Source organism: Oxyura jamaicensis, chromosome Z (assembly GCF_011077185.1).
Source record: "Oxyura jamaicensis isolate SHBP4307 breed ruddy duck chromosome Z, BPBGC_Ojam_1.0, whole genome shotgun sequence".
NCBI lineage: Eukaryota > Metazoa > Chordata > Aves > Anseriformes > Anatidae > Oxyura > Oxyura jamaicensis.
In genome coordinates this window covers 57,391,878-57,408,094 of record NC_048926.1, presented here as the reverse complement: position 1 = coordinate 57,408,094, position 16,217 = coordinate 57,391,878, and the positions used below count along the sequence as shown (strand labels likewise).

General features: G+C 34.9%; 1 protein-coding gene across 1 annotated transcript in view; it reads left to right on the top strand.

The window, feature by feature from the left end:
- LOC118156145 overlaps nucleotides 1-15,307 on the top strand; it is a 49,751-nt gene extending 34,444 nt beyond the window's left edge. Inside the window, exons 9-13 of the mRNA XM_035309959.1 lie at nucleotides 6,108-6,265; nucleotides 7,648-7,690; nucleotides 10,847-11,033; nucleotides 13,839-13,974; nucleotides 14,719-15,307. Coding sequence (XP_035165850.1) covers nucleotides 6,108-6,265; nucleotides 7,648-7,690; nucleotides 10,847-11,033; nucleotides 13,839-13,974; nucleotides 14,719-14,818 — 624 coding nt within the window. The 3' untranslated portion in view covers nucleotides 14,819-15,307. The remainder of the gene's footprint in view (nucleotides 1-6,107; nucleotides 6,266-7,647; nucleotides 7,691-10,846; nucleotides 11,034-13,838; nucleotides 13,975-14,718) is intronic.
- The last annotated feature ends 910 nt before the right edge of the window (nucleotides 15,308-16,217 follow it).

Below are 16,217 nucleotides of genomic sequence, written 5' to 3'. Positions count from 1 at the left end.
TAACAAAACATCATATTTTTAACCACCTTTCTGTTTGGTGTCTTACTATGTTTCCAGTAACTATTTTCTGTCCCTTTGCCATAAAAAACTCTGGGAAAGAGCAGAGTGAGACAGGGGACCAATACAGTACCTGCAAGGGGAAATATGAAGCACATGTCACTGAGGTTGTGGTCTAGGAGAAACTATAAAGATGACTGGTTCCAAACAGGAAACTATGATTTTGATGTGTTTCCCTTGCAGACATAATATTTTCCAGAAATCCAAGACTGGTGGATTCTAGTAAAATCAGCTGTCTGTCAGGTGCTTATGTTACATTTGTCAGTTATTCCATTTCCCTCCTCAATTCCCTCAGCTAAGACTGATGTGGAACAAGCTTAATTAAAAACAAATACAATGTTACCAAAATTTGGATAGGCTAAAAGTAGGAAAGTAAAAAGAAGAAATGTGATGGAAGAAGTAGGAGCAATTAAGTTGAAAGTAGTTACGCTGGAAATCACTATCGTGAGAGTAAGAAAGTGCTTGTTTTAGAGATTGAGATGTAAGAACAAACTGATCTGTGAGTGAAGACAGAAGCAAATTCACCTTTAAGTGTAGCTCAACCATTAGAGAAATGTCCTTCATGACAGTTTTTCGTGGTTGTTATGTTCTGGAACATGCTGCAAGAAAAATGCAACATGTAACTGTTGTGAGAACACATACTCAGTGAGAAGTACTCCATTGACCACAATGGAAGTGAAGGAATGTACTTTTTGTCAGCATTCATGCTTATAATATAAAATGAATTTTGATTTGCATTTCTTTGTCTCACAAGTTTAATGACTCCAGGAAGCTTTCAGTCTTACTGTGAGTGACTATGTAAAAGCTGAGGAAATGGCAGGGGGAATGAAGACAGTTTAATAATTCTTAATATATCTTAACAATCAAAAGAAATTAGACCCCAGCCTAATAAACATCAATTACAACAATGAAATGTTCTGATGTTAGGCTGCTTTCTTGTTTCCATTAAGAAACCAATCCATTTCAATAGCTCAACAGAATCTAGTTTTCTCTGTTTATCACAGTTTGACACAGACAGTACGCTGGCAATTAAATATTGCTCAGGTAATTATACAGTGCAGTTCACATTCTAAGGGTCCATAACCTTCACTTTTTTTTTTTCATAAACAAAATTCTTTCCTCATTGAGTATTCTTTAATTAGGGGGTCATCTGTAAAGAAAATTGCTGCTACTTAGCTGTCTCTGTTAATATATGTTTGTGTTTGTAAATTGTTCCCTTCTCACCCTCTTCCTTATTCAGAACACCTGGAAAGTGCATTACAGTTTGCTATTTCTTTTTATTGCAAATAACATTCAACACCAACATTTATGCAAAGCCTTTAACCAGCTGGATTCCAGACTTCTATTTACCCTTTATTCATATTGAGACTCATCTTTTTGCACCAGGCCTCATAGCAGAAATAAAAACCCTCACTCGGCACAGAAACAAAATTTAAATGCAGACTTAAATGTTCCCCTTTCTTTCTAGAATTCTGTCTCCATACGTGGGAACAGGGGCATTTTAAGGAAAGTGTACTTACAAAAAAACTGAAACTCAGACACTACAGTACATGCTTCTGGTTGCTTGTGTGCACTCTATTCTATTGCTCCCAGTAGAATAGAATAAAGAGAAGAAAAGATGCTTTTAAAGTATCTTGATTCCTGTGGTATGTACAAGGTCCAATTATTATAGCAAGAAAGAAATCCCCTGGCTGCCATGTGCGGACCTTTCACAGCATTTCAATCTAAGACTAACATTCAGCCCTTTGTTCTGCTGTACAGGCCTGTGTATTCATCACTAATCCTAAGCACTTTATATAAAAGGCTTAGCTATAAATAGATTTAGGTCTGAGCCATTGCTCATAAAGATACCACCTCTATGTTTTCTTCATTCTTGCTTGGAGCTTTATCATCACAGTCTGGGAGCTGCCACATCATTTAGAGCTGGAATACAATCTGATTTCTTCTCTGTGTTTTCCATGACTCCCATGGCTCCAGGATACATTTTTCAACTTACATTTAAGGAGCTGCTGACTCCAAGGTTTCCAATATTTCTGCAGTATTCTTTCAATTAATAAATGTTAAATACTCTTGGCTGGTATGATGCAAGAGTTAATTTTGGCTGCCAACAGATTGCATACCCTGACCCAGAGAGAGTCATAATCAGATATATATTATTTGATTCAAGTTTTTCAAAACTGTAACCCATAGTTCTTCCTATGACACTTGGTCCTGGAAATTCTTCATTACCTATTGTGCAATGAATTGCAGCAAAAGACTCAAACTCAGCAAAGGAATCAACTGGAATTTGAAGATTAATCATATTACAAGACCACTTGATTGGACGTCATCTGAGAGCCAATACAGCTAGGTGTGGGATAATTAAGCCCTTCAAATCAGAGGAGTTTTGCTTATTTAGTAAGATATAAAGGATTTAAAAGATATAAAAGATTTAAAGCAAAACACGATGAATACCTAAACAATTTAGTTCTATTTGAGAAAAATGCCATACAAAGAGACCTCGAGTCTAGAGCTCTCTGTTCACTGGCATATGAGTCCTTTCCTCTGCTTTAGACTATCCTATGTGCTCAGCTAACAGAAGAAGTGCAAACATGCTCTAGCAGTAATTTTGTAAATATCAAAACAACAACAAACCTACCACAAAGCACGATGATTTAAAAAAAAAAAAAAAAAAAAAAAGGAGAGAGAGAGAGAGATGGAGGGCAAGATCTTAGAGGTACTACTAAGCAAGCAGCACCATAAGTCCATAAGTCACAGAGTAGCTGGAAAGAGGAAACCAGAAACTGACATGGTCATTTAGATGGTCTACTCAGACTGTGAGCCTGAGTGGCAGAGAGGGTCATAGTCACATCAGCTTTGGTGGAGAAAGTTGGGCAAATGGGAAATAAGAAGCAAAAAGAGAAAAGCTCATTTCCCTGTCTCATTTTAGACAAGTCTAGTTTAAGAAAACAGGGGCACACAGAGGAAAACATTTTAGAAGCCATGAGAAGACATTTAGACAGTAAAAAAATCTCATATAACTACTGACCTGAAACCAATCAGAACCAGTGACCTAGCGGTCACTACTTTACACTTTGCACTGCCGGCCCCTTGAACTTTCATTTTCTGCTTTCTAGCAGTGCTCAGTTTTGACTTTGTATTTTAGATTTCTTATAATATTTTCTTAGGATATGATCTTGTTTTATGTACCGTTAATTTCTATTCCATTTTCCTAGTACTTACAGTCTTGTGTAGTTTAATTTTAATCTGTTGGTAGTTGCTCCTGTTGTTGACTGATTTCTTTCACTGCAAATAATATAAAATATTATATCTCATATCTTCATATATGTTTTCAGTTTTTCATTTCTATTAGACAAAGCAGCTTAACTAGAAGAGCAAATATGACCCTGCTCAAACAAAATCCATTGAATCAATCAGGAAATGCTATGAATGTTATTTATCTTCTGGAAATAATTACACCAAATTAAATAGGGCTGATTTGTGAGCACCACCTCAAACTACATATCCTACCTTAACGACCATTTCATACGTTAAAATTAGGAGAAGCCTAGATGCTTACTTTCCTATTACATTTCTTTAATTTTAACCTCTCATTTTTATTTTTATTTATTTATTTTCAGAAATATTTCCCCTAAAAGTAAGGCTACCTGAAGAAAACTATCAACAAGTGAATGGTTACTTCCTATTATTCTATTATTCCTACTTTTATTATTAGAATAAATTTACCAAAGTAGCTTATGCTTTCTGCCCTCTACCCAGAGGACTTTATCTATATTTGATATTATGAACTGCCATGAAGTATCTGATAGAACAAAAAATCTTTTTGACTTAAGTGCAGAACAGTGTTGTCATAGCAAAAATCCAAGGAAGTTCATTTCAAATCTGTATGGCACATATCATCAACTCAGACAGCATCTGGCGGTTATATTAAGTTCAAAATTGGCAATATCATCGGTGGGTTACACTCAGTCACATGCATACGAAGTAAGTTTTGTGCTGATTTTTTCAGCCATATAGCTTTTTCACTTTTTGTAACAAAGGTGTTTTTTTTTTTTTTTTTTTTTTTTTTTTTTTTTTTTTACAAAAGGAATGCTGTCAAGATGTTATTTATGATAGTCACATCAGTGAAAAGAAATGCCCTTTACCTCTGGCTTTTCAGATTTAGGGGAGAGAGTTTGTCTTTTAGTCTATGAAGAACATCTGGTCTCACTTTGCAATGAATGTATTAAATCCATCTTTTTCCTTTCCTAGATATATTCATTTGAAAAGGAGTGGACATAAATCATTCTTGATGCCACAGATCTCTAGCTGCATTCATTCTAGGCATCACAGAAAGTGTTTAGAAAAGTATTTTATAGGGATGTGCCATTACAGAGGTCACAACAGCCTTTTGAGCACTTGCAGTGACTCTTGCAAGTCAGGCTACAATCTAGGACAGTCAGCAGAAAACTGACCACAGGTGGGATCCTGGTGGATAACACTCTATTGCCCTAGATTTTCATATTATTATATTTTCATATTATTATATTATATGTATATTATAAATAATTATATTATAAATATGTATATTATAAATAATTATATTATAAATAATATTTTCATATTATTATATTATTATGCCCCTAAATTTTCATATTATTCTCCATAGTAGAATGAGATTTGGACCTGGAATATGTATTTTGGTTATGTTATCTTTGCAATGTATTTTTGTGTCTGAAGATATTATAAGCAAAGTAGGTCACACAGTACCGACAACTTTCCCGATTGTCTTCATCTACTGTAGTGACTTTAGTTTTGCATTTTAAAAAAGAAAAAATAAGAAAACAGAATCTAGGAAATGCATTTGTGAATATTTATTTGTACTGGTTTTCAGTATTATGGGTTATTTTGTTTCTAAAGAAAAATATAAGAACAATTATATATGCCAATGAACATATAAGTATGCAGATATGTAATAGGTGGGTATTCTGTTCATAGAAGGATATGTTTATTTCCAGGCTAACAAAATATTTACATGAGGCATTTATAATTCCTCTTCTACTCATAATATTTAATTAACTCCAAATAATGAATTGATTGTTTTCTGTGAGACTCCGTCTCTGTATTTTGCAAACAGGACTAGTGCTCTTCATAAGTCCCAACATTAACTTGTGTTTTCCATTTTACGGCTGGCAAATTTGATGCAATTGCTGGAGCACCAGTCATAGTTCTTAAAAGCAAGGGACTAAGACTATTACTTAAAACACAGCCAGGGTTCACTGTCCATATGTGTGCAGCTTTGTTTTGAGTTAAGTCATGTACTTGAGGGGACTTGTGATGGGAAGGTGGGAGGAGGAACTGTTTCACCTACCTACTTATATTAAGGAGTTTAAGGGCTTCTTATAAGAAACCACATAGAAAGACACTGACAATACTCTTCAGTCTCCAAGCTTTAACTCAACCCATGACAATACTGTAAAAAAGATTTTGGAAGGCTTTCTATTGAACATTGTTCAAAATTAATGGGAATTTTTACAAATATGCTGATATTTTGGGCAACTTTACAAAGGAATTGAAATCCATCCTTTTAAATTACGCTCACTAGTTTCTGAATTGTTCGCTCTATCTGCACATATATGTGAGGTTCTCAGCATAAAGCCAGACTGCAAGCAGCACTGCTTGCTGAAGAGCTTCATGCCCATAAATTTTTCAGTGCACTTTGAAAATCCCACTCTTACTCATCTGCACCCACAGAAGTTGGAATATTTACAAATAGCTGGTGAGGTTTCTACACAAAGATATAACTTCCGATGAAGTAAAAAATAAATTAAAAAATAATAATAATAGCCAGAAACAAAGAAGCAAATTTAGAAGGTGACTAGTTTGTCTTTTGTGCTGTGCTGTATTTTCTGAGGCTACTAATCCTTAAAATGAACGAAGATTAGAATAATTTGAAAGTCCATTCACCATCTTCTACACCTCTAAATGTTCCCTGAGTTGATTCCATCTCACAGGGATCAGCCCTTTATCAGCTCTGCACCTTGGCACAGCTTTCTTCCTTCTAACGGCAGGATGAAGGGAAGTGCAGACCCCTGGAAGTAACAAAGTTGGAAGGAGCAGAAATTGGTGCTGATACCAGTCTGGGTAAACCATTTGTTTTTAAGTGTATCCCTCAAACTGGAAACAGGATTTTCTATTTCTGTGCAACTTCCAACCAAGAAATGAAGAGGTAAGTGATCTTTCATTTAATAGGATCAGTTTTGTTATTCTGGGATGGGGAGAGGAAGGTTGAATTTTTGTGGGATATTTGCAAGACCTGCCTTGATCAATAGGAAAAATAAAACAAAACAGAACAAACATACAAACAATAAAACTGTCAACTACTTATGGGAAAGAGGGTGTTTCTGATTTTTATTTGCATAAGTTTCAAGAATATTTTTTATCTTCAGAGTTTACCGTCTTTATTTTGATGAGAAGAAATAGTTTTTTTTTCATCAAGTCTTTAACACTCATGTCAGGATTTCCCCAAATTCCCCTTATTAAAGTTACTTCTAGGAAAAAAAATAAAATAAATAAAAAATAAAAAGATATTCTCATTTTCTCATTCCTTCTCCTCAATTGCTATATACAAGTGGAAGTCTGAATCTTCCTGTGGATGTTATCTTGCTTATTGGTCCTTTCCCACCAATGGTCTTGCTTCTGCCTGGCAAGGATATTTCAAGTAATAAATGCAATCCCATCTTCTGTTTCCCTTTCTGTCATTCTGTCACATCATTAATTTTGAACTTTAAAGTGTGAACATGCCACAAAAGCATATTAGAAATGATAAGCGATGGAAAAATTTAGGCTCTTCTTAGAGTTTTCAAAAATTTTCTTCAAAAACATTTCTGCATTTCCCTAAAACTATAGCAGACAAAAGTACTAAAATCACTGAAAAGATAATGAATCATTTATAGGTTTTAATTTAAAAATATATTAATAACAGCCTAATTTTCTCTTGTTTTATTGTTCATTACCAGAAATACAAAGCTGTAAAGCAGGATGACATTTTCTAAGATTGATTCATTCACACATCTTTTTTCTATAATCTTAGTACTTAACATAGTGTCCACTATAGCAATATTGCAGCATTTTCTACTCCCTATTGCTATGCTGTCCATGGTATAAATAATAATAATAATAATATAATTAAAAAATAAAAAAAAATAAAAGAGAGAGTGACAACAAATATCTTGCTTTATTTTGAAACCTCCAGTTTCAGGATGCCTCATTTTTTCTAAAAATTCCATATCTACATTACAACAATGACACAAGAAGAAGGATCATTTAGCCTGACATGGTGAATTATGTCCAAAATGTATACCTTCATCCTGTCTGCAGTATTGCTCTAATTTATTACAATGTTATACAGCAAGCTGAGACTTACCTTTCTGCAAGTTAGCAGTATTTATTTAGATTTAAACCACTACTTTGCTATCTTCAAGCCTTGAATGTGTCCTGAAAATTGCATATCCCTTTGAAAGCTGCTTCAGCAGGAATTAAAAGAGGCACTGAAGCACATCTATTCTGTTCTACCAAACTAAGCTATTCTTGGTTTTGGTCATTTTATAGGTGGCTGGAGGCTATGGAGAAAGCTGTTCATCCTGTCCATCAGGTAATGCTTTATTTACATGAAAAGCATGGCACAGTAGATTGCGGAGAAGAATGAGAGACCGTACATGTATTTGTGCGCAGCCAAGCACAGACAACAACATGGAAGCTGCACACATTTGTTCTGGGCTGCTGGGATGTGAATCAGCTCCAATTTGAAAGCCGTGTACACACATGATTGTGTTTCAGCAAATATGTTTTGCAGCCATATGGTGGTATGAATCAAAATGTTCTCTCTTCAGATAACAGCAGCTTTCAGCTAGTTCAGAAACATGACCTAAATGGGGGTAGTGAGAAGGGAGGGAGGAAGAGAATGAGCATCGGAGAGAAGACTCACTACCACATGTTCTTCTTGAAGTAACACTATTTGGAATACACTAAAAGAAGGGCTGTATCTTCTTAGATATTCCCTGCAAGTGTGTCTTGATTGCAAGCTACCCTCTTTTTGAGACTATTCACTGTCACTTCAGACAGAATACTGGGGGGGAGGTGGTTTTATGTATTTTATGAGATGAAGAGAGATTAGTTAACTTATACATTTTGACTTATCTCTCTACCTCTTTATATAGCTATGTTCTCCACTGGTCCCTGTGGCTGTGAGAAACATGGCCTTATATGAACTTCAGCTGCTTATGAGAGACCTTTCACAGTCCAACATAACTTAGTACAAATAGGTCCAGGCTGCCCCCAGACCAGGAGCTGCAAAGCCTGTTCTGGGGATTCCAGGTTGGGAAGCATAGGAGTTGAAATGGCTTTAGCCTGCCCTTTCCTGATTCTTTTTCCTCCTATAGACAGACCACCTTTATAAGAATGTGCTGTAGATCTGTAAAAACTTTTTTTAAAAAAGGATTTAGCTACGGAACCATCTTGTTTGTTTGTTTGTTTTTTAGCAAAAAAAAACTGAGGCTCAAACACAGAATAAGTATCAAAGTCTACCTTTTGGTAGATAAAATAAAATCTTCTATAAAAATCAAATAAAATACTAACATACAAATGATAACCTGCATTAATACAGTGCAGAAAAAAAAATAAAAATAAAAATAAAAAAATCTTTCTTCCTTCTCTCAACTCAGAGCAAGGAAGTGACCCCTTTAGAAGTATGTTTTAACAGGTTTCCAATCAGTGGAAGGAAGCCTTTTTTCTGAATGTATTTTTTCTTCCACTAAAATAAAACCAAAGATATATATTTGAGTTTCATTTTCTAGATGAGATTATAAGTACAAAACCAAACTTATGTCTAAGTATATTCAAACTGAAAATGTTGCTTAAAAAAATACAAAGGATGCAGATACTTAAAACCAGCACAAATAAATCAAACCATTTAAAACGTCCACAATGTTCACAACCCAAAAGAAACAATATAGTCTCAGCCAAAAATGCGAAGGGCATATATACACAAAATAAAATGCATCAAAAGAACCATTCTTCAGTGTAACATGCAAAAATAACTTTTTAGATAAAAAGATCCATCTTTTTATATACTGAAGCATCTGTCATGCTTTCTTTGCTACCACATCTTACTTCTGATCACTTTATATTTTTTAGTGTTTGTTTTTTTTAGCAAACAATATCCTTTTCTAAAAAAAAAAAAAAACAAAAACAAAACTTTGATTTAATATTTTGCTTTCATTGCCTAAGTTCTGCTTTTAATGAACACTCTATATCAAATTAATTCCTTCCTTCAATATGTTTTTTCATTCAGTTGAATAAACAGTTTATTTTATTTATTTATTTATTTATTTTGCTATGTTGTTTTTTTTTTTTTTTTACTGGCTTTTTAGTATAGCTAGTGTGTTACGGTAGGACCCACAACAAACCATCATCATCTCTTCTTAATGAATTTACAATATTTTATGCATATGTCTATTATTAGTAGAGTCATCTTATGCACTTCACTGCAATAGGTCCAAGCTGGTTCCCTGTTCATAACAAAGCATAGAGCTATTTATATTTTGTCAGGTTTCTTTCCACCATTGGCTTGTGGAGACAAAGAAGGATAGAAAGACATAAAGAAAGAGAATATGAAAAAAAAAGAAAAAAAAAAAAAAAAGAATAAAAAGAGAGAGAGAAAGAGAGAAAGAAAGAAAGAAAAGAAAGAAAGGAAGAAAGGAAGAAAGAGAGAGAAAGAAAGAAAAAGAAAGGAAGAAGGAATGAAGGAAAGAGAGAAGAGAGGAAAGAGAAAAAGAGAAAGAGAGAGAGAGAAAGAAAGAGAAAGAAAGTGAGAAAGAGAGAGAAAGAAAGAAAGAGAGAGAAGAAAGAAAGAGAAGAATGAGAGTGAGAGTGAAGAAAGGAAGGGAGATAATTGCAAAAGAAAACCTCTGTGGAAACATTCAGGATGCTGTTGATATTGCACACATTCTCCTAAATTTCAAATGACAATGATACTGGTTGATGCATGATTTTAAATATCTGTTGCAGACAAGCAAAAAAAAATGTAGGATTTGCTGGAGAGACTGAGTTCCTAGCACCTTTCAGATTTAAAGCAGCAGAAGAAATATTGCAAGCTCACTTTAGGCAAGTTGCTCTTACTATGAAAAGGCTATTTTTTTTTCCTGACTCTTTTTCTGGATTAATATAAATAACCTATATAATGGCTGTATATTATGGGTGTTTTTTGTTTTTTGTTTTTTGTTTTTTTTTTTTCACCACAGAAATGACAATGAGATCATATTAGTAATGGAGGAGACTCTGCTACCAAGAAAGGGCTGGGAAGGCCATCCGCAAGCACTTAATTTTTGGTAATGCTGCCATCCAAGTCTGAGTGCTGTATTCTGGCCTCAGACACCACCACACTTCCTCTGTAATGCAGAGGTTAGGAGGTGTACTTTATCTAGCCAGATTACATAAAATAAAGACTGATAAAGTCAAGCAAGAAGTTTCTCAATGCAGATTTGAAGTATGCCTGTTTCTACTGGCAAAAATCTGTACTGAAAAAAAGAATAGATACAGAAAAGACAATTATTTTAACATGGAAGAAGAAGTGAATCACTATTTGACATCAAATATAGGCTTTTCAATTACATATTCAGAGTTGACTTCACAAATTGTTTTCACAACTAAAGCTTATTTCCTAAAAGGGGACCAGAGACAGTGTCTTTTCATACTAGCAGGGCTTCCTTAATTTCTTATCACAACTGTTAATTTCATGCTTTCTTTACAGAACCATGTGTGGGTAGATGTCACACTGCATAACACTACACTGCCGCCCTTGGCCATCAAAAACCCAGAGTGCTTGGGGCTCCTCCACCAGCTGGACAGAAGCAAAGATGTCTGGATTCAGCACTACTGCATTCTGAAGGATGGCTGCTTGTACTTCTATGCCACTCTCCGCTCCACACCTGCCCAAGGTAGGGGTGACCCTGAGAGATTTCAAATAATCCTGAAAGCAGAGATGTTTCATTGCAGTTTTCCAAACAGAACTTTGACCATTATTGAAAGTTTCCTATCAGCAAACTAACACAGTTCTATGAAGATGAGCATAGAAAAACTAAACTCAACCTCTTTTCAATAAAACAGTCTCCTCATCCCCCTTCCCTCTCCCCTCCCAAAATCTTTTCTTTTTGGTCTGAAGTTTTCTTTCCGGAACAGAGTTTGACTCCATTCCATTAATGGCAGTCTGTTGAACGCTGACTAGTGAGTGTTACATCCTCAGAGGAAGGGACATTGTGTGGTTGTTTTTTTCTGCCATTACCAGGCTTTCACACAGCCTTCGCAAAGGCAGTCCTCTCAGTGACAGGCAGAACTTCCCTCCTGCAGCAGAGGTTGGTGCAACAGGGTTTGGCATGTCTCTTTGCAGCTAAGCTGAAAAGCCGTGGAGCTGTCTAGCAGCTCTCATAACAGAGGAGGAGGGTGTCTGGCCACTCCATGAAAGCAGCAACATGACAAGGTTACCAGGCATCAGTCACAAGCAGCCCTGAAGCTGACTTTCAGGCAGCTGAGTTTCAGGCACTCAAGAGAGCCTGCAGGCAAAATCCTGTGAAAATTCATTAAAAATAATTAAAAATGAAAAATAAAATAAAAAAGGAAAAAAAGCTTTCCAAGGAAGAAGGGTATTAGTCAGGACCTGTAAATGCACTCTCCCTCTCCTAAGGAAGCTGGCAGACAAAGAATCAGAAAGGAAATGCTGTTGTACTTTTGCTTACTAAGCAGCTAAAGGGAATTTTTTTCTTGGGGTTTATGCTATTCTCCAAACAATCAGATGAGGCTTTCCACTTTACATCACTTACATAGGACCTTTCATCTGCAAAAGGCCATACATATGAAAGGACCAGTAATTTCCAAAGGACACTGATAGTATGCCCAGAGTTAAACAATGAATTAGTGGAAAGGCAAAAATTAAGGATTACGTATTTATGACATCCAAGCCTATGGTCCTACTGCTAAATTTGTCATTTTGGTGTTTAAATATTCTACTACATACAATTTCTTCTGTACAGTAGTGTTTTATCTCTTGTTATTGCCGCTCTTGTTTTTTTCTAATTTCACTACAGATTCTCACTCCTCCATATCATGTTCAATGCTGTAGCGTAAATTTGCTGCTCTTGTCATTAAATGTGAGAACTAAAAAAATAATAATAATACTGACCTTGAAGTCAGAAACAGGAACTGTAGTTAATCAGCTCCATAGGTCTTTTGGCTATTCACCATATATGTACAAAGGGAATATATGCACCATTGTTGTTGAGTGACATCTGAAAAACAAAATAACAGCTAAAATGAAAACGTCAGATTCTGTGCAATGCCTTTCATTCACAGCTGGCTGGCGAGGACTATAATGGCATTCCAGCTACTCATGTTAAATAAGGAGAACCAGTACTGACTCCAGGATTCTTTTAAATTTTGAAATTTATATCCCTTTAATTTTTAAAGAAAGAGAAAAGCACATCAAAAGCTAGAATAAATATTTTGCCACTTCATATTCAAAGACAAGCTAAATAAAACTATACCGATGATTGTATGCTGGACAAAGTGGATGACTGCAAGTTGGGAAGATTGTACTAAATATGCTGGAACTACACATACAAACAAAATTGTGCTATACTGACAGAAAGTATATAGACGTCACTCTATGATGCTAATACTGTTTCTATTTATGTCTTTAGGTCATATATCATTGATTTTAATGAACTAAAGTATAGATCATTTTAATTTCAGTGTGCATAAAATGTCTAAAGTACCTGACAGATAAAACAAAATTTTCAAGTTTAACTTGAAGCAGTTGCTATAATTAACCAACTAAAATCAAACCTCTGAATCTTGGATGTTCATACAGTTCTGAGAGCAAGAGTTTAGCACAGAAGAAACTCACTGCAGCACGATTGTAGCTATTCTCAAAATTCACATCCATAATCCTTTTCAGTCTTAACTTTTAGTATGGCATAACTTCAGTATAACTTTTAGTATGTCCATACTTCAGATCAGGACACTTTCTTACTAAACCAACATCCTTTTTTTGTAGTCATATTCATACTTGTTGATTTTAGGGTCATGAATGGACTTTTATGGCTATTCCCATTATCTCTCGAGTTGGCACTGGCAAAACAGAATGAGCTGGAGTAAGTTTTCATAATGCGACAGAACTGTTTCTTAAGTTCCAGTAACTAGACAGACACATTTGTGCCAAAACATTTGGGAGCAGGAGTATTAACCAAGAGAAAATTTAGTCTGTAACAACAAAAATGTTTACCTCCTGTACACTGCTTTCATCCAAAGAAGCATAGACCTTTCCTGATGCAGACCAGGGGCAGAGCTGAAAACTGAGCTTAATGAACTCCCATTAAATTCTACACCAAGCAGCTGAGGGAAATAATAGTAATAATAATAATAATAATAATAATAATAATTTATATATATATATGTACCTTAAAAAAAAAAAAAAAAGAAAAAAAAAAAAAAAAAAAAAAAAAAAAAGGAGATCTTGTAGAAAGATCAAGCATGGATCTCCACAGTACTTACAAATCAATTTTCATAATAAAACATAACAGTCATATTTTTCATATTTTACTTGTAAATTCCGCATAATTCGATGGAAACATCCAACACAATTCTTCTGAAAATTAATTTTTCAAGAATCATCAGTATGCGTGTAATGGGCAGCAGTTTCATTAATGGTATGTTCAATATATATGATGCATATTATTTTTTCTGACCAGGTGGCCTCTACCTCCAGGGATATATTGTGAGTGAACAGTCTCTAGGCTCCAAAAGATCTGTAATTGAACTCAAACCTCCATCTGAAGAGTTTAAAACTTTCTACTTATGTGCAGAAAACGTTAACGAAAACAAAAGGTAAACCAAGTGTTTTATTTTATTTTATTTTATTTTTTTTAATTTGCCAGACTGCAGGAAAGAGGGAACACTGTAGCTTGGGAAGATCTGTTGACAACTTTTAATTCTGTTTTCACTTTTTCCCTCAGATTTTCCTTTAATTCTAGCTTTAGTCACACTGCAGTACAACATGCTGGCACATGTGAGTCATCAATTCTGTTACTGTCAATGCTGAAACTACAGCAGAGCTGGATTGCAGAGGTTCAGAAAGAAATCTGAATAAGGTTCCTTACACAATGTTGTGGGGGTGATTACACTAAACGGAAAAGCTATGGCACCTTCTCATTAGAGAAGCTCAAACTAATGGAATGTATATCCTCCTCATTCCCAAGGATAATTTACTTCCAACAATGATCTTTATAATTAAAATTGAAAATTGGCCTATGAAACCATGTTCTGAAGGTGAATCCTGTCGTCACAATCCAGCCAAATTCTACAGCTGTCAGTGGGAGTTGTGCTTGTGTAAAGCCTTCTAATTACAGGATTGGATTTTAATTTAATGAACAGAGGACAAAGCTATTCAGTATGCTGGAAACTGGTGTTAAAATGCACTGCTGTTATAGTCAACTCCTTTGTCTCCTGCTTCTCTACAATCAATATGCACAGTAACGTCTGCACAAACACAATTTATAAAGACATGTTTCACAGGATATAAAAGTGCATGTATAACACTGATCACAGACAGTTGGTCTTCCTTTCTTCTAGGTGGATTACAGCTTTGAAAGCGTCTATTAATAAATGGTTACCCCTCCACCAGGCAATCCAAGATTTCATGAACAGACCACTGGAGGAGACAAGGATGTGAGAACAGAACTCATTTTCCCCCTCAGTTTCTGTTTTCCATTAAAAACTTCATGTTATGTCTTTTGACCCATCTCAAAAGATGTTCTAGCAGCAGGTAATCTTTAGCATTGCTATACATTCATATGTTTTGCAAGTTTAGTAAATAAAATTAAAGCAATATTGCCTTCTTTGTGGCTATCTTTATTTTATGCTTCTTTTCAGTTTTAGGATTCGTAGGCCATGCATAACACTAGTTTGGCTTTGAAGCCATGAAATGACATTTAATTTATCTGATGCAACCAAAAGAGAAAGTACTATATTTCAATTATTTTGTAATACACGATATCTTATATCTGAATCACTTTTTATTTGCAAATGCACCCTTTGCTAAGACTTCTGCTTTACCATCCCAGAGCTTCATATGTGGGTTTGCCTTTATAAACATAGATGGTGTGAGGCCCAAGGTTGGGATAGGACAGGCTGACTGAGTTGCTAAAAACTACATACCATTACAGTACGTCTGGAGAAATGGAATACAGTTTTGTGATATGGATGAATACCTTTGTTCTTGTGCATTCTATATTAACATAAATTTTAATTTAAAAGTGGTTTGGATTTGGCCATCTGGCAGCACAGTACTGCAAATTTATGGAGAGAAATCAAGAACTGAAGACACTGTTTCCTCTAGAATTATCAGAAAGTAACAGCACCATAAATCTTACAAGGATATCAGAGTTAGACATATGTGGTCATTGCAGCTGGTCATATGCACTGTGTTCTACATTATTGTCTAACATTAAAATAACTCATACCATGAAAAATCTGTGTTTTTTCCAGCCTTTCCAAAATACTAACTCAAATAAAATAGTAAAATGTTAGTTCAATTTATTTATTGAAACTATGTACAAACTAAATATCTCATCCTAAGAAATTTGCAATTTAGTGCTGTAGCAAAGTACATAAAAGAAAAAAGTATGTACGCAATACAGACAAAATAATAATACTAATTAATAATAATAATAGCAACAACAACAATACCATTTCATGAGATTTTATTACAAAGACTTATATTTGGTTTTCTTGTGACAGTCCTTAGACCCTGAGATCACCAGAACACACCAAACCCACAGCAGTACTTCAGCTACTTGCTAGCCCTTGTTGTCATTCTGTGAAATACCAATTGCCATGCTATAAAAAGCAAAAAGTGAGTGATACTCCCTCACCTACCACAAGTGTATTTTTTCAGGCCTCTTCACATTTAAGCCTCTTCACATTTAAGAAGGAGACCTCAGAGTTTTAGATGCTTTAGATACTTAAAAGTGCCACTTCAAAGAAAGCACTTACACAGTCGAAATAGTTTGTTACGGTGATTTGAGTGAATTAAAAAAAAAAAAAAAAAAAAAAAAAAAAAAAAAAAAAAA